This window comes from Tamandua tetradactyla, chromosome 15 (assembly GCF_023851605.1).
Source record: "Tamandua tetradactyla isolate mTamTet1 chromosome 15, mTamTet1.pri, whole genome shotgun sequence".
Taxonomy (NCBI): domain Eukaryota; kingdom Metazoa; phylum Chordata; class Mammalia; order Pilosa; family Myrmecophagidae; genus Tamandua; species Tamandua tetradactyla.
In genome coordinates this window covers 48,571,033-48,595,107 of record NC_135341.1, presented here as the reverse complement: position 1 = coordinate 48,595,107, position 24,075 = coordinate 48,571,033, and the positions used below count along the sequence as shown (strand labels likewise).

At 42.4% G+C, this 24,075-nt stretch overlaps 1 protein-coding gene across 1 annotated transcript in view; it reads right to left on the bottom strand.

Moving 5' to 3' along the window:
• The window catches only part of SCN10A (sodium voltage-gated channel alpha subunit 10), a 133,572-nt gene that overhangs the window by 90,218 nt on the left and 19,279 nt on the right, over positions 1-24,075 (bottom strand). The window contains 9 exon segments of the mRNA XM_077128630.1: positions 6,484-6,595; positions 9,046-9,339; positions 12,627-12,797; positions 13,523-13,720; positions 13,851-13,992; positions 17,168-17,231; positions 17,625-17,843; positions 20,202-20,293; positions 20,745-20,873. Of these exon segments, the coding sequence (XP_076984745.1) occupies positions 6,484-6,595; positions 9,046-9,339; positions 12,627-12,797; positions 13,523-13,720; positions 13,851-13,992; positions 17,168-17,231; positions 17,625-17,843; positions 20,202-20,293; positions 20,745-20,873 (1,421 nt within the window).

Below are 24,075 nucleotides of genomic sequence, written 5' to 3'. Positions count from 1 at the left end.
TTTATTGTTTTTAAAATGTATTCTTGTTTTCAATCCTGGTATATGAAGCCTTTTACTGTAAGGGTTGAAAAAAACATTTTCATATTTTCTTCTAGCCCTCTGTAGTTTTACTTTTTTATTTAAAATTGTGGTGCATCTGGATTTCATCTGGGGTAATGGTTAAAATATTGATTCAGTTTATTTTTTCCAATTTCTGATTATTATATCTACACTATTTATTTAATAATCTCTTCTTTTCCCATGAATTTGAAATTCACTTTTATCATATATGAAATTTCTTTATATTCATGTGTCCATTTCTTTTCCATAGATACAATTGTTTTTACTGTCACATTGTTTTAAGTGTTTACTTTGGATTTATAATCTTTAAACTATTTAGTCAAATAAAGTCGAAGAAAATAGAGGAAAATAGCAGTCCTATCACAGACAAAATGTGAATTTCCTTAAAATATAAAAACATCTTAAAAAAAAAGGAAAAGAGCAGTTCAAAAGAAAAATAATCAGAGAGTTACAGAAAAGGAAATTCAAATGGTTTGTAAATATTTTAAAAGACGCTAAACAATAATCAAAATAAGGGAAGTACAAAATAAAAATTGTGGTAGGATATCATTTCCACTAATCAGACTTATAAAGATAAAACAGTTTGATAATTGTGTTTAGGAGGGTGTGGGTAAAAAGGTAGTCTCATCGATTGTTTGTATGGGTACTACATTTGTCGTAAATTGAATTATGTACCCCAACAAACACAAGTTCTTACTCTTTATCAGCATCCCTGTGAGTGTAATCTCATTGTAAATAGGACCTTTTGAAGATGTTATTTTTAGTTAAGATGTGGCCAATGAAGCAGGTTGGGCCTTAATCCAGACTACTGGAGAATTTATCAAAAGAACCTGAAGTCACACAAACCAGAAAGGAAAGGATACTGCCATGCAACAGAAGGCAGAGATACAAACCAAAGAACCCCAAGGTGTGCCAGCAGTTACCACCAAATGCTATAGTCTTTGGGGAGAAGTCAAGTTTTGTCACTATCTAGATTTTGGATTTTGAACTTCTTCTAGCCTCAAAACAATGAGGCAATGAATTCAGGTTGGTTCAGCAAACCTGTTCTTTAAGCCAACCCATTGTTTAAGCCAGCTGGTAGTTGTGATTCCATCCCTGGCAACCAAGACAATATTTATGGAAAGAAATATAGCATCATCTTTCAGAATTAAAAATGCATCTTCCCTTTGAGAATAAATTTTACTTCAAAGCATTTAATCTGTAATAAAATTTATACATGTACAAAGCAATGTGTCTACAAGATTATGGATTGCAGAGTTTACTTCCCATCAAGAAGGGACTGGTTAAATCAATTAGGTTACATTCATACAATGTGATACTAACAATTGCTGGAGAGAATGAAGGTACCTATGTGGAACAATTTTCAAAATATATGAGTGGAAAAGAACAGTTCCTGCGATATGCTACTATCTGTAAGGAAGAAAAGAAGATTTATATATTTTTGCTTGAACATAGGTAGAATATTTCTGGAAGGATACACAAGACAACTGGTTTGAATATTGTTTCTGGGGAAGAAAATTGGGTGGACAAAGGGCTTTTCTCTTTTTTTTGAATGCTCTTTTGTACCTTTTAAATTATGTATACTGTATTGCTTATTCAATAAAAATGTTCTCTATGTAAATTTGATAGAGCGATTCTATTTTAAAATAGTTGGAGTGAAGAATGTGCTGCCCCTTCTACTTCTTGAAGTCACCAGAGGCATCAATGAGACTGGGAGACAAAAATGCAAATTCTATTTTTGATCAAACTAGGAGACATCCAAAAACTCAAAATATAATCTATGTGCCAAAGTTGGTAAGTGCAGCAAAGGTCAATCAGAATGCAGGAGGAAGCTCTGAGGGGACACTTGAAACTACAGATATCAAAGCTGGCAAAGCCCAGTTCTCTAAAAGAGTTCACACATCCTGGGGCAACATTGGCAATCCTTGGTTGGGACAATGGCAGGAACTTCCCTGGATTTATTTTGGCACCCCCCAAAAGCTCAGGAAACAGTGATGAATGAGGAATTTTGCAGACATGCCTTTTCCACAGGAAGCAGTCTGTCTGTGAGGTAGGATGGGTAAAGAGAGACTCAGCCTCGTCAGCACCTGCAATGTTGCTGATCTTTGTTGGCTGGGAAGATACAGAGGCTAAAAGAATCACACATTTCCAGCTTGGAACATGACCCTGGCCCCTCTCACAGAGAATCTCCTGCAAAGAGCTAATCCAGAAAGAACTTTCCTTCTTTCCACTGGTTCTATTTAAAGAGGTGTCCCTCCTTCTACTAATGGTCCATGCCTCTACTCGTGCACCTTCCCCTGCCACCTCAGGGATGTTGAATATTACTTCTCTTTCCTCTCCCATTCACCCAGATCCTCCCAATTAGCATGTAAATATGCTCAAAACAAAACAAAATAAACAACAATGACAACAGCAAATATCTTCCTTCAACTCCACCTCTTCCCTCGTGACATTTTATTAAATCCTCCCCTTCACAGTCAGACTTCTTGAAAGGGTTGTTTATATACAATATATCCATTTCTTCACCTTTCATTCATTCTTCAGCTCCCTCTAATATGGCTTCTGCCCACTCTGCCATCCTGTCTGTCCTCTCTTGCTCAGATTGCCCAAGACTTCCATGTCACTAAAACCACTGGCTCCTTTTCAGGCTTCAACTCTCCATAGCCTTGATTCTTGACCTTTCTATTCTTCCTGAAGGATTTCAGACTGTTGGCTGCGCATCATATTCTCCTGGGTCTCCTATTTTTAGGCATCCCTTCTCAGCCTCCTCTGCTGGTTCTTTCTCTTCTGTACAACCACTAAACATTGCACTTTCTTAGGACCCTGGCTGGGCCTTCTCTTATATGATCATGTCTACTTTTCTAATTTCTCAATAGTCATCTATATTCACCCTGCCTTCAAATATGTATCTCTAGTTCACTCTCATCTTCTAAGTTCTAGATCCATTTATCATAAAGCCAACTGCCTACTGGACATCCTTTCCTGGATGTCCCAAGGGCACCTGAAACCCAACATATCCCAGTCTGAACTCATTATCTTCCCTTCTAACTCTTCCTTTGTGAAGTCCCCTGCTGCACCTAAAATGTTTTCTTTACAAGTAGCTGAACCAGCATCCCTTCAGTCACTCAAGCCAGAACCATGTGCATCATCAAATCCTGAATCATATGCCCCTTAGATAGTGCTAAAATTTTTCCATTTCCCATCATGCTTGCTGCCACTATCCCAGAGTCCAGGCACGGACATCTATTACCCGGTTTTCTCCTAAATGGTTTCCATGCCAACAACTTTCCCCTCTTAATTCCATTCGCCACAAGTATTCAGAGTAACCTTTCTAAAGTAGCTCCCCTGCCTTCAATCTTTTAATTGTGCCGTACTGTTTTTAGGATGAAGTCCAAGATCCTTAAAATGGTCTATGAGGTTCTGTGAACTTGGCCCAAGCCCATCTCTCTAGCCTTATTTTGATTCCCTCTCCTCCTTGCTTTCTATGCTCCAACTGTATTAGAATTTCTCCTTTCTTCAAATGTTATATTCTCTCTACTTCAGGGCCTTTTCTGTCCTTTATGTCTGGAATACTTCCCTGACCCCAGGCTAAACATACCAAATTTCCCTTAGCACACTGCACTTCTCCTTCATGACACCCAATAACAGCTTGTTCTCGTCTGTCTCTCCCTAAGCATGAAGGCAGAGACTCGCTTGTGCTCACTGCTGTGCTCCTGCTTCTGGTCTCCTGGTCTGGGCAATTGCCAAGTCTCAGGTTGAATGGCAAGCATCAATGGTTCACACACCCTGAGCTCAGTGAATTGCAAAGCTCTTACTGATTCAGACCAAACTTTCTCAGGTATGATAACTTCCAAAGAGGGGGCCTTTGTAAATCCTTTCATGATTTTGACAGCATCCAGCACCTTTCATGCATTCCACAGGAGTCGTGGATGAAATGTTCAAGCAGAGAAGATCACACTGGGCTGATAACTACTCTTTGATGTAACTTAAGGAAGACTTTGTCCAGATTCTCTTAAAAATGTCATCGTTTTTCCTGCCTTTCCTACTCTTCTCCCACATTATCTTCCTTGGCAGGAAGTGTGCCCTTCCCCAAGATATCTGACCATTCCTTATTCTCTTCCTGTCCGTCGGTTCATGTCTTTATAAATTAGCATTCTTCCTCTAAAGATCAATTTTGTGGAACATATTTATTCACCATTCATTCAACAATTTGTTGAGCGCTTACTATGGGTCATGCACTGCTCTACTAGGTACTGAAGATCTGGCAGTAAGCAATACAGACACATCTCTGCCCCTATGGAATTTACAGTCTAGTGAATAATAATAGCCAACAACCGTTGCGTATTGATTATGAGCACTTTGCTTATTTTAATTCGCTTAATCCTCATGAGATGCTACAAAATAAATACATTTCCACTATTATACAGATGAGAAAACTGAAGCATAGGGCAATTGGTGGACCCAAAGGTCACACAGCTTACCAGCAGTGACAGAGCCAGCCTCACACACAGGTAGGCGGGCTCTAGAACCTGTGTTCTTAACTGCTACCCTCTGTTGCCTCTCTCATCCACCCCAAGACGTGTGTTGGTCTTAATCAAATTGAGGTGTGTGTAGGGCCCACATTTTGTTCATTTCTGTCTCATTCTTGCAAAATATATTGCATCTGTCGTTAATCTGTCTGGAATTCTCTCCCCCTAAGGCTGATTCCCTTACTCCATTCAGACTTCTGGACTTACAGAGAATGGCCTTCCATAGCTACCTTATCTAAAAGAATTCCTCCCCCCCAAATCCCCTTTTCCATCTTTTCCCTTATTTATCACTGCCTCACTACCTGGATATCTAATTGTGTTTACCCTCCCCATCCACCACCCCCACCCCCACCCCCACCCCCCATATGTGGACTCAATGAAAGCAGATGTACTTCTTGTTCACCACTGAATCGCCAGCACCTGGAACTATGGAAGACATAGCAGGTGCTCAAAAAATGTTTGTGGATGAGCGCATAAATGAAAGAAGAGGGAAGGAGGAAGCTTGGCAGTGATGCAGAATAAAAGAAAAAGTAAGCCATTGTATTTAATGTTTGCTGTTGGAGGACTAGTAAGAAAAAAGATTTCCAAGCAACCCCTCTGGCCGGCATAGCAATATGGTGAAATACGATGTAGCAGGAAAATGTGAAGAGTGCAGACACTGTTACAATGAAATGTGATTAGTAAATAATTGCTAGTGAGGAAAAAAAAATAGTCTGCACACACTGCTGTTACTGGAATGGGTACACATTTCTCAAAACACAAATTCAGATATGCAAGAACTGTAACTTAAGGTTTTACTTTTTTCATAATTGAGCTCAATTTGTAGCTCAAGTCCCCATCCTGGGAACTTTCTTTTGGTTAATCCAGTGTCTGATACCTCTTCTTCATCTGAGGTCATGTCTGAGTTCTGGGGGCTCAAGGCTGGGGGAGGGTGGTGCTGGTTCCTGGTCACTGCCAAATGTATTTTACTTGAATCCTCATAGTTCCCATCTGGTCTTGGGTAGAAGCTGTTGCTTCTTTGCCTCCGTCCAGGTCTGGCTTTCACTCATCTCCTTCCATAGCCTTCAGTGTGGGTCAGGCCATCCCCCAGCTACTCTTCCATCACTCTGGGGCCATGTTGCACTCTCTCAGGCCTCTCCTACCTGGGCACTTTATCACCCACTGCTACTCTACAGTTTCTGGGCCTTGTCAGGGTATGTGGCCTTTCTGTAAGGCTTGCCACTTCTGGCTCTCACCTAAAAAGTGAGGCACAGATTATCTCTGTTCTTTTGGGCTACCTTCTCCATACCTGGAGACAAAATAAAGTCTCAATTAGGAGAGAGTCATGCTTAGGGTGAGGAGACTGCAACCATCCTCTATGTGGTCCATGTTAGATGGGAACTTGTGTGGACAGACGGACACAATTCCTAGCCACCCTCTCCCTCTACCCCTTTACTTTGTGTAAGCATCTGGAACTTGGATGCATCCTTGCGGAGATTGAGGGGGGTCCCCACTTGATTGACAGAGCTGTGAATTGACAAAGATCTCCTTAAATTGATTGACATTAGTCTTGCAACACTTGCCCTTAATTTGGCCTTAAAACAGAAATTAAGTTAAAACACAGAAATTGAAAGTCCACTGATTTTCTTGTGTATCTGTGTGATGACATGAAATTCTCTAGTACCTATGAGATCACTTTTAAATATCTAATTATGTGATTACATAAGGACCAGGTATGAATTCGAACAAGGATTGAACTAGGGTATTCCATTCTTGGTATTCTTTTGTTTTTGAAAAATTATCAACATAAATGAACCTTTTGATGAAGGGGGGTAGGGTCTAGGTCATAAGAAGGAGGAGTATTTAGGATGCCAGCACCCCAGAAATGAGTGCCATTGCAAAGAGTAGCACTTACCCTCGAGAATGGAGGTCATGATACTGACAACACTCATTGCCCTTTGGACTCGGAAAGGTTCATTCAAATATTCTGCTGACAAGAAAGTCTTCTTCTGTCCTGAGTTGAATGCCTGCTGTAACACAAACACAGAGTCAAGACACTATGCCCGTGGGAAGTCCTTGTGGCAAAAACAGATCCTTTGACTTCTTGTTGGCCAGTCCCCTATGGTTGTGAACTTCTCATCATCCTCTGCAGTGATGCTTGGAGAAACAGGGAGTGAGAGCTCAGGCATGAAGAACAGGCCCCACAATTGAGTTGGAACCAGAGCTCACCTGTTTGCTGTAAGAAGTGAAGTCAGGATCCACCAAAGCCACCTGAGTACAGGATCTTAGCACCAGAGTGGGAATGGGGCTGCCTCAAGTGTCTTAGAGGTTTCTACAAAGGGAAGGGGGGAACTGCAGGAGCAGTGGGCCAGGCAGTCACCATTAAACTTCCCCTGGGCAATGCATATGACTTCTCCATAGACTTTCTACTCTATCATGTATTTTCCTCCCAACAAATGATATTTCCCTTCCCAATATGCACCCAAGTCCCTTCTAGACAGTGGCTTTCTTTCTGAAGGGAACATTTGCATGTTTTGATTATTCAGTTGTTAGTTGCCAGACACAGTATTTCAAAAATGCCTCTTGTATGGCCCTTTCTTCTTTGAGTCTCCACTGGAAGACTCTCTTCTATGCTGGGTCCTGGCTCTAGCCACATACATACCCTAGACCTGGGGAGTCTGAGGCCCACAATGGCTGATTCAGCACTGAACAAACTATTTAGGGTCCAATCCATCAAACATTTATTGAGTACCTACCATAAATGAAGTTCATAGCTATACAGTAGGTATTTAATTAATATAAAGACATTAGAGAAAGTTTCCAACCATGAGGACTCAAACTGAAGATACTAGTAGCTACTACTGATTGTTGTTTGTCAGACACATGTATATAAATGTAGGTACTTTATTTAATCCTCCATCTATTTGGAAAACTTTTTATAGAAGAGACATGGAGGCCTGGAAAATTTAAGGGACTTCATAAAAATGACTTGGTTGGTAAATGGCACAGCTGGGACTGAAATCTAGGTCTATGTGAAATGGAAGAGCTTAAAGAGTTACTCTTGTGTTAGCCAAATAACTTAACTAGAAAGAATAAATAACTAGAATATTAGATATTTATTAGAATATCTAGGGAGGAAGAAATTTTGGTAATGCATAAATGAGGGTGAGGGGCCCATGACAAAGTTTCTTGAATGAGACATTTTCTAGAATACTAAAATATCTCACAGATAACCCTGAAAACTCTGATGTTAGAACTTCGTGTTGGCAATTTTGTTCGACCTTGGTGACTGGCTCTCCATCTTCTCTGCTCTATTCTGAGCCTGGAGATGGTAACCTGTACAAACTGCATTACTTTCACCCTCTGGTTCTGGACAGGTTTGGCGAATGGGAGGCACAGATAGGTGATCCGAGGATGGAAGGAGAGGCTGGGTACCTATCTACTGACTTCTTCCCTGTTGGACCATAGTCACATGGCGTCCGTGATCTTGCACCTACAGTCATAAATGCTGTCAGACTGTTTATCTTATGCAGCCACAGCTTTTGCTGGGTTCTGATTCTTGTCCTGCCTCTCATCCCTTCAGCCTAGGCATGGAATAACTTCCCATTGTTGCTAGTCTCTAGATTCCTTTCTGTCCCTTGTTAGTTCCCTCTAAAAAGACTTCATTAAACTCTCTCCAGTTGCCCATTGGAGTGGTTCATCTGTTTCTTGCTGGGACCCTGAATCACATAGCCTCCAATCAGAGTTTGATCCAAGGCAATTCTGTAAGATTTATCTGTCAGTGGTACCATATAATGGTCTCTTCTTGCACACTGCTCTGTATCCCTGGCTAGCTAAAGAGGGTGAATGAAAAGCACTACAAGCATCATTACTGGACTTGAGAGAGAACTCAAATTAAATCATAGCTTCCAGTAAAATGAGGAGTCCCTGTTTGCCACTACACTCTGTGATTATTCTATTATGAGTGTTGGCCAGTTAACCACTGGTGCCTCATTTGTGCATTTTGGCAAGTTATTTCTTCCATAAATAAACTAAGGGATACTTCACTTCTGCTAAGATCTGTCCTGGGCACCTCCCAGAGTTTCTCTGGGTTTCATTTGCTAAGCCTAGAATAGTTTGAGCAGAGCTACATGCAGGAAAAGAAGGATTCTTAGTTTTCTTCATACTCAGCTGGCGACCAACTAGGCCTATCTCTAAGCCACAGACAGTGAGTCGGGACACGGAAATACCAAAGAGAAAAATGGGGTCATATGGAAAACGATCTGTATCACTGCTTCGCAGAGTAAACCAGAAAATCTGTTTGACATTAGGTAACCTATGTCAAACCCAATCTCTTTCTCTGGGCCTCACTTTCCCTGTCTGTAAAATGGGGTGGGGTTGGGAGGTATTAGACATAATGCTGCCTAAAGAACGCTTCCATTAGTGTTTTCCTATAGCTGGAGGCTAGTCCAAGAGTCTGGAACATTCACTAACTCACCGAGACTTCAATAGTTCCAGGGGCAATCTCACTAGTGGGCAGCGTGGGGTGTCCATCTTCTCCCTGCCCTGAGCCAGGATTGGAGGGTTGAGGCAGTGGCTCCCTAGGGAGGGAGACATGCTGGCCAGCACCTCCATCCAGCAGCAGGGAGCTCCTATGGTTTTCAAGGTCTCCAAAGAAGACTCCATCATCTGTGACACCGTCAGGAAGTGAGACGTCTTGGCCAGATGTCCGGAAATGGAATATGCTGCCATGGCTTGTCCGGCGTATCCCAGAGGAGAGGCCTAAGAAAGACTGAGCATTGCCCCAAAGGATTAGGTAAGAAGAAAGCAGGTTAGAAACTGGTCCTATAGGCAAACCTGGAGCTCAATACTTCCTCCACCCACTCTCATTCCCCTGTCCTTATTCACATGACCTTCCAAGAGCTAAATAAAGATGCCAGATGTAAGGGGTATTTAAGTAGACCTAGGATGGGCACAGGGAAAAGACTATTCTAGACAGAACCTTGGAAAAGTTCAGGAGAAATGAAAGAGTATGCAGTGCTTAAGATTAGCAAATAGGGCATCATGGCCAAGGACATGCCAGAGGACTGCTTGTTACCTGGATAGGTCAACTATGTCTTAGCATTTGACCATAGAAATGGACAGTGCTGTCTCTTAAGTTCCCTTACCACATGCCCTAAGGAGGCTGTACTTTGCCGTACCAGTACTGGGACACACTTAGTAAATAGTTATTGAATGAAGGAGTGCACTTTATTTTCTGGAAATTAGGTTCTACAGTTCATTAACCCCAACCTGTATGGGTGTGAGAGTTTGTGTTGCAAAGGAGGAGACAAGAGCTTTATAATGTGATGAGCTTCCAGGATCCCTTGAGGCAAGTTTTGAGTAGTCAACAATGGGGAAATTGAAGAAAGAGTTGGAGTCTAATTTCCTGGAAGAACAATGCCATTCCTCCAAATCAATAAACATTTCCCATCAAAATCTTCCAAGAGGGAAATGTGTGGTTTATAGTTGCCAAAAGAAAGGAGCTATTTTATAGGCTCAGGAGCCCCCAGGGAGTTAGTATATGAACCTGGCTAGTTCCCAGGACTACCATGAGAACCTGACCATGACAAGCCATCAATTCTGCCCTCAGATCATATATTATATTTCTAAAATTCAAACATGTATTTTCTACTAAACTCTGACAACACTGTTGGATTCTTTCACCTTCCTTAATTCCTTTTACTTATTAAACTACTGAAATTGGGGCGTCTTGCCAATTAGAGATCTTCTTACATATTCCCTTATCCCACCGAATTGGAGTTTCTTTTCTTGATAATTTGTTGCCCAATTCTTTTTGGCAATCATCATTTCAAACCTGATATTATAAGTAAAATGTCCGTTGCCTAGAATATATGTCCAAGGTCTAGGGAACTCATAAAAATCTGCTAATCCTTCTCATTTTTGTGGCAAAGGAGACGAATTAGCAAACTCAAGGGAGCAAACTCCCTAAAGGTAGGGAGACTGTATTTTTCACACTTGGGTACTAAGCAAACCAATGAAGAAAATGAGAGAATATATTGGTCCAACATTTGATGGACACTGCCTCCTTGGCCACCAATTAATATATAAGAGTTAACCAATTTGATAAAACTAACTTACCAAATTAACCAATTTGGAAAACCAATTAGACTTCCCGATCTAAAAATTAGGATTGTTTTAAAATAGTCATTCAAGAAGGCTAACCAATCTCCTATGGGTACTGCACAATACCTGTGCCTCTCCCAGGTCTTAGCCTCGACCCCTGTCTTATTGCTCTTGTCAGGAAATGGATCTATCTAAAAACTGCCTAAGGTCTTTTCATCAAATGAGCACACCTGGAAAAGGAGGAAGGGAATGTCTTCTTGAGTGGACTTCAACCAATTAGTTAGCATTAAAGAAGTACCAAAACTGAGCCTTCCTGTCTTTGAAGATATATATTCTTCCCTCAGCCAAGATATACTCCTCCTCAGCCCTTCCAAGTCCTCAGAGACTGAAGGAACTCATACTCACTCTACTATTCATATCCATCATCCCCTCCCCCATGGAGCCTTTCCTGATATAACACTGTTCCCAGAAGAGTGCTGTTTCCCCTCTGTGCCCAAAGCATCATGTACATATCTTTATTATAGTATTTATTACATTGCTGTTTACATGTCTGCCCTTTCTACCCAAATGGAGGTCTTTAGGGAAAGGGAGCATGTTTTAGTCATCTATTCATACCCAGTGCCTACCATAGTTAAATGAATAAAACACAACTCCTTTTCTTCCCTTTGAAGGTAAGCCTAGCTAGAGAGACAAGCACACATACATCAATTATTGGACAACCAGGTGCTAAGCTGTGTGGAGCTGACTGAATGGGGGAATTAAAACCCAATTCAGAGTCTCATTGACATTTCCACCAAAGCTGTGATTCATGCCACCCTATAATTGTCAGAGTTCTAGTCAAATTCCCTTTGAAACATATTCTGAACTATATCCTATGCATTCTAGATGCTGCTCAAAAGAGGTAGAACAGGGAAGGAAAGGGCATAGTTTTCAATAAAGGCTCCAGTGTGAGTGTGTCACTGAGACCAGTGTGCATGTAAGTGTGCCTTTGTGTGTGTATGCACACATCAGTCTTGGGCTGGGTGAGGTATATTTCAAAAAGTAGAATATCCTCAGGTGGATACAGAAAAAGAGGTTGAGAGGGAAGTGAGGCGGGGGTGGGGGGGAGGTCTGAAAAATAGCCATGGATTGATTATCTCTCCCATATAAGTAGTATGAGAGCTACCCTCCCACAAAAGGGACTACTATCTCCTGGACTTGTGTGAAAGGCGCATTTGAGGGAAACAAACTTTCAAGGAGCAGGGAGGTGTTGGGAGGAACTTGGTGAGTATAGGGAAACTTGGAGTGGGAGGCAGAAGGTTTTGATGGGGAAAAATTACTGTGGGATCTGAAGAGGTTGTGCTGCCATTACTAAGACTGGTTCACATCACAGAAATAAGTTCTGGGATTTCCTGTGAAAAGCAAAAAGTAAGAGTTGGGACTAGGAAATGAGGGGTCAGGCTAGAAAAAAGCTTATCAAATATTTCAGAACCATGGACAGGGCACCACACCCAGCTCCAGAACTGCCTGTCAGAGCGTGAGAAGGAAGGTGACCCGTGATGTCCATAGATGCCTCAAGGTCAGCTTTCCAATTTGAATTCACCACCTTCCTTACAAACTTGGATTCTTATTCTAGAACTCATGTCTTGGCGTCACTCATCCATCTAATTACCCCATCCTGAAACCTGGGAGTTAGTTTGGACTTTTCTCTCTTTTTTACACATTTCACAATCTCAGTATTGTTAATTTCTTCCCAGAAAGTCTTTGTAAATCCACATCTTTTCCCCATCCCTAGTCCCCTTGTCCTAGTTTAGGCTACTATTTGTTGTGGTGGTTTCTGGATTATTAAAACATCCTCCGAATCTCTGTGCTTCAGCTGTCTCCTTGCTTCAAACCTTTTCCCATGTCACCCCCATACTCCATGGCAGCCGAAAATGTGGTTAATCTTTTTGAGCACAAATCTGTGCCCCTTACCTTCCTGCGCTGGTTGTAGGGCTCAGATTGGGGTGATTTGTTTTCTTCTGTGGAGCCCTCTGACATCCTTGACTTCATTCTGTGCCTTCTCTCACTCGCATTTTTGGAGGTCAAAGGTGATCCATCACGGGAGTGAAGAGAGGTTGTATCAATTCCTAGTGCTGCCAGCACCTGAGAGAGAACAGCAACTGCAGCCTCACAGTAGCTGGTTGATCAGCATGTGCCCCCAGATGTGGGCTGTCACAAGGGTGGGGGCATTTGAAGCAGAAGAGGCCAAGGGCCAGGACTTGGGTGGTGGTGGGATTGGTACAATGGCAGGAAGATCCACCTCTGGTCATGGCCCACATTCAGGACCTGTATTATACCCTGTTGGTGCTACTCAGAACCCCCTTACCAGGTCAGTGCTCCCGATCTCAGCTGTTGTGAGTGTTAGCTCCTAATAGCTCATAGCTGCAGCATTCTGCAGAGAATTTCCTTTGTCTGCCTGTCCCTATAGTCAGCGACTATAGTCAATGACTAACTGATGTGGAGATACAAAAGTCTGACTCATTTGCCTTAAGACTAATTCTTTGGTACACATCATGCCCCGCAGCTCCCTATAGGATCAGGTTGAAGGTACTCTCCAACTAAGACTACATCCTTGTATAGTTCTACCTCCTGCTTCTTATTGTTTCCTTTATTCTTTTTCTGAGGGCACTCCCTCAATAAATCACTTATACAAGAATCCTCAAACAGGTTCTCTGAGGAAACCTGACTAAGATGGTCCCTGAAGTAAGCTGTATCTTTCTATAGCTCCCTAGGCTGATAACCTTAATCTAAGTGACTGGTCCAGACTTCTGCCCAGGATTCTATAGTCTGCAACCGACTATGCAAACTTCTGCCCCTACTGCACAAACCTCCTGCTCTTTCCGAATAATCTCACGGGTTTCCTGTAATTTCTTCTCCTTTGCTTCAATTTCATCAATGGTCGCCTTTCTCTGCTCCTCATATGCCATGGTGACCACAGCCAAGATCAAGTTGACCAGATAAAAAGATCCCAGGAAGATAACAAGCACGAAGAAGACCATATAGATTTTCCCAGAAGTCCTCAGGATCTGCAAATGCAAGGGTAAAAACAGACACATGTACCCCTAGCCCATTGACCCCAAAGTTCTCAGGCTCCTCCAGGAATAATGGAGCCATCAACCTCTATTCAAGCTTCTGTGAAGACATGCAGATCAATACCTGCTGATAGAGGCGCTCCCAGGAATCTTGTGTCATGAGGCGGAACAGTGAGAGGAAAGCCCAAGCAAAGGAATCAAAGCTGGTGTAGTTGAAGTCCGGGTTGTCATAGGTTTTGAGGCACACATAACCTGGCAGACAGTGGCTGCAGCAAGAACAGAGAAGGTCATCCATTGCACAGCTCCCTGCTTATTGGGGATAAGGCAGCCCAGAGCTATGGAGAAACCATAAGATTTGGAGTCAGAGATCAGAGTTTAAGGCTTGGACTTCCTCTTATTATCTGGGTGACCTTGGACACTTAGGCTCTTTATGTCTCGTTTTCTCTTGTACATAAAGTGGGGATGATAATACTTTCATGTCACAGCTCTGGGTATAGTTCTATGCATGTGGGAGTAGACAAGGAGAACCAAGATGTGACCCCATAAGCTCCTAGCAAGTTCATGCCAGGGCACGGAGAGTCAGTGACAATGATGCAGACTAAAAATCTGAGATTTGTGGTATCACTTGTAGATTTGTCTATTAAACAGAGACAAAGTTCACATTATTCAAGTTCACTGACCAATTATGCTGAACAATGAAAATAACAATTTCCACTTAATGTGTGCCTGTATCTCTCCTAAATGCTTTACGAACACTATAATTTAGTCTTCTCAACACTCTTTTTAAAAGATGATGAAGGTGAGATTCAGAGAGGAGAAGTCACTTTCTTAAATCACACAGGTGATTTAGGAGAAATGTAACTGTCAAGTAGTCCAGTGTTTAAGCCAGCCCAGCCTCCTCATGAAGACTCACCTACGATGGAAGACCAAATTATAGATGAACTTGGGTGGGGAGTGTTGGACTCCTCTCTCTCATAATAAGGAGGTGAGTTGATGTCAATAAGTATCTCTCAGCTGAGGGCATGGGAAGAGCATCCATCTGCCCCAGTGGGCATGGCCTCATCAAGGAAACAGTTATTGTCTTATTAAAAGTTCTGAATTCTTCTGCTCCAAGGATTTCTGTATTGACACTGGCAACTTAATTATAATCAAGCCCAATTCTGTCCCTACCCTTGGTTGGAGATGTGGGATTTCACAAATGTGGGGGTATCCTACCTGTAGGGGTAGTCTTTTGGTTTCTTTTTCCAAGGAGTTAGTCAATCCACTACCTAGGTTTGCAAGTTAACTCTGAGGGCATGTCTTCTGTAGAACCCCATTGTAGCCGTTTTATGGGACTGCCCTGCAGAGTGCCTTCAGAATAGTAAATGTTGTATCATTAAGTATTTCCTTGTACCCATAGTGGCACTGGGTCAGGGTGAGACCTTTCACAGGGCTCTGCTTCTCCATGGCCCAACATAGGACCTACGTTTGCAGTTCAGAGCACACCCCTTCAGGGCTCATGCTGCCCAGCATCCTGAGCTGACCTCTCTCTGCTGTCCCGACATTATCCTCTCCTCCACCACCTTGCTGGAATCTGCCCAAGGGAAAGCCTGGCCTCTTTTGGAACTGAGGGGCTAGTCCATAGATGGACCCCACAAATTTACTGCAGATAGTGTTAGGGCTGCCCTGGAGCTTACGCCTTGAGAAATACCATCATCCAGATAGGAAAAGGAGAGGCCGCTAAGCTGAAATTTAAGTCAAAGGCAAGTGAAAACTGACATCAGAGAAACTCTCTCCTTGAGCCAAAGAACCAAAATGCCAAGTGTATTTGTGAGGAAAGAGGCTAAGGAGCCTGATGTTGACCAAATTCTCCCTCTTGTTTCCATCCCTCAGCTCTATCTAAGATTGTTTTCCTGGTAAACTAAGTAAAGTAGAGGTTCCTACTGGTCACACTCAGTTCCACTTAGGCAATACAGGGTTGTCAGCCACTCAAGGAGTGGCTTCACTGTGGGATCTTATCCCCCAGGCTCCAGACATGGGGGTGGGAGAGACAGGCCTTACTGAATTATTACCTGAACTCTTTCTGCTCATCCCTTGCTCCAGGAGCCAAAGCAGCAGACATTGGTGAGGAGTTCCCTTCCCCTTTGCTTTGTCTCATTCTACTCTGCCTCCATCCAGGTGACTTCTTGGCACAGACTGGAGACATCCTGCCTGTCATTCAGTGCTCACCTCAACCACTGCCTCCAGGATGCCTTCTCTGACTTCCTCCCCATCACTTTATTGTGTCTTGCCAGCTCTTGGAGCCTCTGGCATATCACTTACTTTCCACAGTGTAGCGTCTATGCTATATACCTATCAGAGAGAATATATCTATCAGAGCTCTCAAACTGACAGGCTGCAGACTGAATCTGGCCTGAGGAAATATTTTTTTGATCACACAGTCTGTAGAAATTTTTTGAAATTGTTAGCCGATGTTGATAGTTGGGAGATTTCACAGACAAATTCAGATTTCCTGCTTTCTTTTGAAATCTGGAAAAGGTGGAAGCAATGGGCCCATATTTTCACATGACATCCAAAAGGTGGGCCAAGCAGTGGCTGGTCCCTTTAAATGAGGCATGAACTCTCTGTTGCCATGGTCCCCACCTGGTTTACTCTACTCCTTCCTCATTATATATCTGTTCTCTGTTAGAGTTTGAAATTGCAATGACTGTGCATGCACTTCTTTTTCTGTGATGTGAGAATAAATAAAACCCACATCGTAGAGTCATGATGATCAGGTGTAGAGCATTTGATACGAAACACAAATTTAATAAATAGTAATCCCTTCCAGGGATAGACTGTTTATAAAACTGACCAAATTCCTTTGCAATATGATTTTGTACCTACTCCCATCAGGGAGTGGAGCCTACTTCCCTATCTCTTGGGTCTGGACAGGTCTTTGACGCACTTTGATCAAGAATTCAGAAGTGATATTGTGCCACAATTGTGCCAATTGTGCCTAGGTCTCAAGAGGCCTCCCACACTTTCAGTCTTTTGGAATTCTGCTTCTGCATGAGACCAGGCCCAGGATAGCTTCTTGGGGGATGAGAGATCATGTGTAGCAAAGACAGGCCATCCAAGCCAAGGCTGTCCTGGATCGGCCATCTGCCAGTCAATCTGAATGAGTCCAGCCAAAATTAGAAGGACAACTCAATGATCCCAGCCCAAACTGCTGATGTGCAGAGTCATGACCTAAGTAAATAGTTGCTGTTTTATGCCACTAAATTTTGGTGTAGTTTCTTCCATAGAAAAGCTAACTCATATACTCCCTTGTTGTGAATTCTGGTATGGCAGAGGCTGTGATGTATCCATTTCTGCATCTTTCTTGGGGACTTGAACCCAGTCCCTTCCCAGAAAATGCTGATGATAGGATGGAGAAAGGACTGCTGGACATTGGTGCCTCATAATGAGCTAGGTACTCACCTGGCACCAGATGCATTGCCGCACAGTAAGTGATCAGAGGTACCTGGATAGTTGACATAGAAATCTGCAAAAGAAAGGAAGAACTGAAAGTCTTACAGGTGGTTTGGAACCTTCCAACTAATGCTCTGTGCAAAGAAGGCAACACCTCCTGGGTCTCCTGCGTGAGCAGAGCAGGCACCGTTGGCTGTGGTTACTCAATGGGCATGCTGGGCCATGTAGAAGGTGACAAGTCACATCTGACAAGAAGAAAAGCTGAGCACAGTGACTTCAGCTCTGAGCCTCCTCCAGCAGAGAGAGAATGACTTGCCTCTGGATTTTTAGCTCACTTCCTTGTAAAAGGGACATTGGACAATATCAAATTCAGGACCCCAAAGTAAAACACAACTTGCATTTCAACAGAGAAAAGTAATAAAAAAAATATGTTTAATAAGGATATGTGAGAGTGTTACACCCAGACCTTCGTCCCTATGGCTGCAATTCTACTCACTTTTTCTGTAAGAGAAATTAGCTGTCTCATTGAGATCCATGAAGTTCTTGATACATTTGTTTTTGAGGTTACCCTTGAAGAGCTGCAGGCCCACCAGGGCAAAGACACTCAGGCAGAAGGTGGTGAGGATGGTCACATCTGCCAACTTCCTCACCGAGTGAATCAGGGCCCCCACGATGAGCTTCAGCCCTGTGGGGAGGTGACAGTGATGCTTCCACATGGATGAGGCACCGCTCACATAGCACACATGTGTGCCTGGCATGTTTGTGCCTTAGCCATCCTCCCTCCACAGTACATATAAGCATGAGGTGTTTTACAAACTCTAGGGCAGTTCCAAGCCAAGTTCCTCATTAGATTCTTTTTCTTTTCATACAAGCACTTATTTATATTTGTAGTGTTAATCAGTGGGACCCATAGTTCTACACAACCCCTCCTCATTAGAATCTTGCAATAACCCCAAGAAGCAGGCAGATGGGGACTGTCCCCATCGTAAAGATGAGGCAACTGAAACCCAGACAACCTGTTTCATATAATCGATTAGCAATTCAACTCGAAAAACAGTTGTTGAGTAACTACTATGTACCAGGCACTTGCTAGGTATGAGGCTCTTAACATCATTCATTTGGCAGCTGTCTTTCTGCACTCATCTCTGTTCTGGGAGGCAGCTTAAGGCTTGAGACACATGAACATATGTGTGTATGTGGGGGGTGGTGGGGAGAAAGAGGGGGAGAGACTTAGCTATAAGGGAGACAGAAATGGACAGAGATGGAAAGACAGAGAAGGGAAGAAAGAGATACAGTGAGACAGAGGTAGATAAAAAGAAAGGGACACAAAGACAGAGGTGAACATAGCAATAGAGTGAGACCATAAGAGGAACTGAGAGAAAGAGTCACTGAGGCAGATAGAGAGAGTGCTGTCTCAGAGTCAAGCATAGGTGGCAGCAAAGATGGAATCCTTGAATGTTTAAGAAGTGAGGCTTGGTTGCTGTGGCAAATGAAAGCACCTTCTTTGGGAGAAATACACAGAAAGAGCTCTGCCAGGGAAGCAGTCCAGGATCTGTCCTTGGGCTGTCAGTTTGGTTAACACACATCCATTGACCACTACATGCATTGGTCCCTGGGCTGGTAGCTGATGGCTGAGTCACTGGCGGATGATGGGACAGTCTGACAATTGAGGGGAAACTCCACAACACTATCAAGCAGATGGATACACATAGGAGCAGCTCCTACAAGAGACCTGGAGGTGCGGATGGGTAGAGTGGAGTGTTTGGAAGTCAGGTAAGGCCAGGACAGTTCCTTGAAAACTTGGCAGATGTGTGAGGTATGAGTATGAGTTGAGTAAGAGAAGAGAAAGGGTGCTGCTGATTAAAGGAGCAGCATGGCCCAAGAATGGGAGGTAAGCAGGGGCATGGAGTGTTTGTAGAACCACAGAGAGACTCTGGAGCATGATGCAAGATGGATAGAGGTGAGAGGTGAGGCAAGAGAAGAGTCTGGACTAGGTGGATCCTGTGAACATGACTCAGGGCAGTGAGAGACACCAAAGGCAGAACTACCTATTTGCTGTGGCTCCCTTCATGAAGTTTTCCAGTGGGAGTTGGTAAAGATTTCACAATCCTTCCTTGCAGAGCCAGACATAAAGTGGTAGAGAGGGAATTCCAATCTAGGATAATTATTCCTATTTTATGGACGAGAGAACAGAGTCTCCAGGGTGTAGGGAGATAATCCATCAGCCCACAAGGGGGAAGCAATAGGTTCTATTTCAGTGATTTTGTCTTGTCTCTGAACTCACCATCCCTACCATCAATCTAGTAGGGGCTGAAGGGATTATTGGTGGTGACAAGCACCTTAGATGCACAATAAGATGACCTTTGATAAGCTGCTTCTGTTTCTAAATCCTCTGTAGTGAAGAATTATTGCCTAATTCTTTTGTCTTCCGGGGGTCCAAGGACAGGGCTGAAGCCCAAGTTTTAGACCTATGCAGATGGTGAAGATACTCACCAGAGCCTAGGACTGCCTTCTCCCTTCCTTCCCATTTCCACATTTAAACCCTTAGTTTAATGTATAAATGAGAATCCAATTGAAGGGTCTTGCCTGCAACCCATAACAAGAACAGAAAATGGGGTCATGACCCTCTCGCCATTTTTTTTTTAATTAATTAATTTTTTTACATGAGCAGGCACCGAGAATTGAACCCAGGTCCTCTGGCATGGCAGGCATGCGTTCTTGCCTGCTGAGCCACTGTCACCCATCCACCCTCTTGCCATTTTTTGGTGATGAAGCCGTGTTGAACTGCGGACAGATCATTGGCCTAGAAGTTGGGACATTAGGTCCATTAGATCATTCCAGGTCTCACTTTACCTCTTGCTAATGAAGAGGACTTGGGCTTGTGCTTTCTACTCTCTGGGGCCTAGTTTCTTCGTCTCTTAAGTGGAGACAATAATTCTTGCCCTGGAGCCTTACAGGGCTCTTGTGACTATCAAAGGAGGACATTATGATTTGGAAAACAACATATGCTCTGTGAATAAAAGTGCCAATTAAATCATCTTACCTGGGATCACAGAAATCGTTTTTAAAGCTCTAAGGACTCTGAACGTCCGCAGGCCTGAGAACCCTCGGAAATCTGTCGCTTCAGCAAGGTATCTGTAAGGCTAGAAGTCTGTCAGCATCTCTGCAAATAGAGGGTCCTGGCAATGCATGTATCATAACTAAAGATAATTTTGGGTAACACGAGTCTAGGAAGAACCAGAACAGATGACTGAGAAGCATCTGACGCTTCCACCTATAGATTTCCTTAACATTATCTTAAGTTTGCAATGTTTTTCTTCTCAGACACTGGTTCCTCAGAGAAAGATCTCCACGATGGTTAGGACAAGGCTGAGCCTTATTTGACCCACACCTACCTCCGTGTAGGTATGGGACTGACTCTGGAAAGTGACCCTCAAAGCAGCATTCTGTGGCAAAAACCCCCAGGCCACACAGTTCCAAATGAGGAGGCCGGACTAAGATGACAAAACACCCCCAGGGTGTGAGCCTGGCACACCTATAAGCTCCACATGGATACACACACAAGCAAACATGGAGAAATACTCACGCCAGAGAAATGACACTAAAATCCAGCCAGTTCCAAGGATCACGCAGGTAAGTGAACTCATCTAGACAAAATCCTTTTGCCAATATATTTATCAAGGCTTCAAAAGTGTAAATGACAGTGAAGATATACCTGGGAAGGAAAGTGGAAAGGGGCAGAAGTATTAACTGTGCCGTAGAGAGAACTCAGGTGGTTCCTTCTGCCTCCAGGAGGGGGAGACGAATGCTGTGGTTGATCAAGGGAAATTGTGCCAATACAATCACCAAGGTAGGGAGAGGAAGGGAAAGTAAGGGGACAGGTTGCAGACTAAGAAACACAGAAGGTTCAGTCAAATGGATGGGTGGAGAGGTATGTGTGTAGCAGGGAAGGCAGGCAGCCTCTCTTGCTCTGAAGGTAAGCAGAAGGCGTGGTGGGTAAAGAACTTTTCCAATGTTTCATCCTCACCTGGAGTGAGTTTTTAGTAACTCAAGAGGCAGAACAAGGATTCTCCTGTTCCATGGGCTGCCTGCCCCTGAGGGAAGCTGGAGGCTTTTCTCCAGACTTGTTGATGGTAGAAGAAATAAAAGAGGGAAGAGGTATGTTACATCCCTTCTCTTCAAACTTCCATACAGCCCGCTGCCTTTTCTTCTCACACCATGCCTAGTCTGCTAGAATTCTTGGCCTCAGGGATCCATGTCTAGGAGCCTTATCAGACTCCTGATGGAAATCATGGAAGAAAAAAGCATCCAAATCCACAAATACTTTCCCAGGGATATGGATGCTGTTAGAATAAGCCATCTCAAAAGGCCTTTATTCTGCCACATCTTTAGGTAGGCTTGGATTTGAAGAGCTGGACCTGGGGCTGAGTTTGAAAGCAGGGCAGTATTTCTCAAACTTTCAGATTCCCTGGATCACCTATAGCAGTGGTTGTCAAACTCTAGCAAGCATTAGATCAAACTGGATGGCTGCTTCAAATACAGATTTCTGGGCTCCCCCTCGAGTTTCTGGTTCAGTAAGTCTGGGGTGGAGCCCAAGTATTTGTACTTCTAACAAGTTCCTAGTTGATGCTGATGGCCTGGAAAATCACTCTTTGAGAACCACTGACATAGGGAATTTGGGTACATACATAAATCACATATAAATCTGAATAAAAATGTTTAAAAATTACTCTGATTTAAAAATGACAAACATAAAACTTTGTATTTAAAAAATAGGAAACTTATTTTGGCTTAATATGGAAGATAGAGCACATGCATTTACCTCCATTCTTTCTGAAAACCCTCTAAAATGACAGTAAAAGGATTTTTCAAAGAAGGATAAATCCACGAGGATAAAGATAATGGCGAACACAGCAAGAGTATTTTATAAGCTGAAGAGAAAATGGACGTGTGGTAATTGAAAGAGCAGACTTCAGAGAACAAAAATTTCAACAGGAAGTAAAGAATACCTGAAAGCAAGCCGACCCACATTGCAGAACCTCACAACTGCTCAGGAATTAGAGCTGCTAAATACCTCTGACAGTAAGATTTGGAGAGAGGGTTCCAAGTGCTGAATATGCTAAGTCTATTGGAAGTCTATGTAAGGAGCAGTTGAGCTCTCTAGATCCCAAGTCATACCACCCACTCAGTAAGCAACTGCTTTCTCCTCTCCAGAAATAGATTGGATGTTCATTCTCTCAAGAATTGAACAAGAGGGAGAAAGTTGTATACTGAGGCAGGAGTACAAAGGAAAAGTTGACAGGTTGAAAGGTAGACACTTCCCACCCGCCCACTTCTGCCCCTTATCGAGTTCCTAGAAGTCTGCAGCAAGGTTTATATTTTATATCTCAGAAATATGCCACACTTAGGAGAAGCAGGAATTTGATGAATGCCTTCATCATTAGAGATCAAAGCAGACAAACCAAAAAGAGAAAAAGGAGATAATGCAAGGAGCAGAAGAAAACTTAGGAAAAAAAATGATCATCAATATTTTTAGAGAATTGAGATAAGACATTGCATTTATAAAAAAAAGAGCAATAGGGTTTTTTAAGACTAAACATTCAAAGGACAAAATAGAACTTTTGAAAATCAAAATATGATAGCAAAAGTAGAATATTAATAGCAGTGCTGGAAATAAAGTTGAGGAACAAAAGATAGAGATGGACCAGAAGTAATAAACATGAAAATTAGAATCAGATCAGTAGGTACAATGTCTGACTAACAGAAGGTCTAGAAAGGAAGAGTGAAAGAAATAGACTGGACAAAATTTTCAAGGAAATAATTCAAGAAAATTACCCCAAACTAAAGGCTCTGAGTTTCCAATTTAAAATGCCCACAAGTGTTCATCAAGGCATACTATCACAAAAATCTCAGAGCAGTAAGACAAAAAGAAAAGCCTAATTTTTTTCTTTTATTTTTTGAGAGAAAAAGGAATCATATGCAAAAGAATGAGAATCAAAATATCGCCATGTATTTCTACTACAGCCTTAGAAGTTAGAAGACAAAGGATCAATGCTTTCAAAATTCTGAGGAAAATATTTCCAATACAGAATTTCCTTCTCAGATAAACTATCAAGGTGTGGATAGCATGAAGACAAATTTAGGTAAGTAAAGTCCTAGAAAATATACCTCTCATGTTTCCTTTTAAGAAAGTTCCTTGAAGATATGCTCCACCAAAAGAAGGAAATAATCAAAAAAAGGTGAAGATGTGGGCTATAGGAAAGAGGCAAAAGGAACCCAAAAGATGACAGGGAAGGAAAAATATCATGAAAATAACAATTTTTCATGCTAGACAACAGTTAGCTCATATTGAGACAAGAGGTGGAGGACCCCAGAAGATTTCTCTAAGAAGGCATGAAATTCATGGATAACCCGAGGTGTGTAAATAAATTGAAGCAGGAATTAAACATTTAGAGAGGAATTTGGGAACAAATTAGGGATAAATATATCAATAACTGAGCAAATGAAGAAATGAAATCCTTATTAACTCCAGAAAACAAAAACAAAAACATTTTTCAAAATGAAAATGTAATTAAAGTACATTGCAAAATGTAGCTGTAATGGGAAGATGAGGATGGGGGAAGTGGGTGTACGTGGTGAGAGGACCATAATTCTTTCTTTTCCATTACAGGAAACCAAGAGACACCATTTAAAATTGAAAAATAAAAAATAGTAGTAAGAGTGTATCATTAGCAATAGGAAGGCAAGTATCAGAAGAAAGAGGTAAATTTGAAAGCGGTTGCCTCCGGAAAGATGGATGAGGAAATCAGGGACAGGAATTGCTGGAGTGATTTTGTTGTTGGAATTCTTATAGAACTATGTGAGTTTTCAAATTATTAATATTCATATCTTAAATAAAAGTAAAAATTAAATCAAAA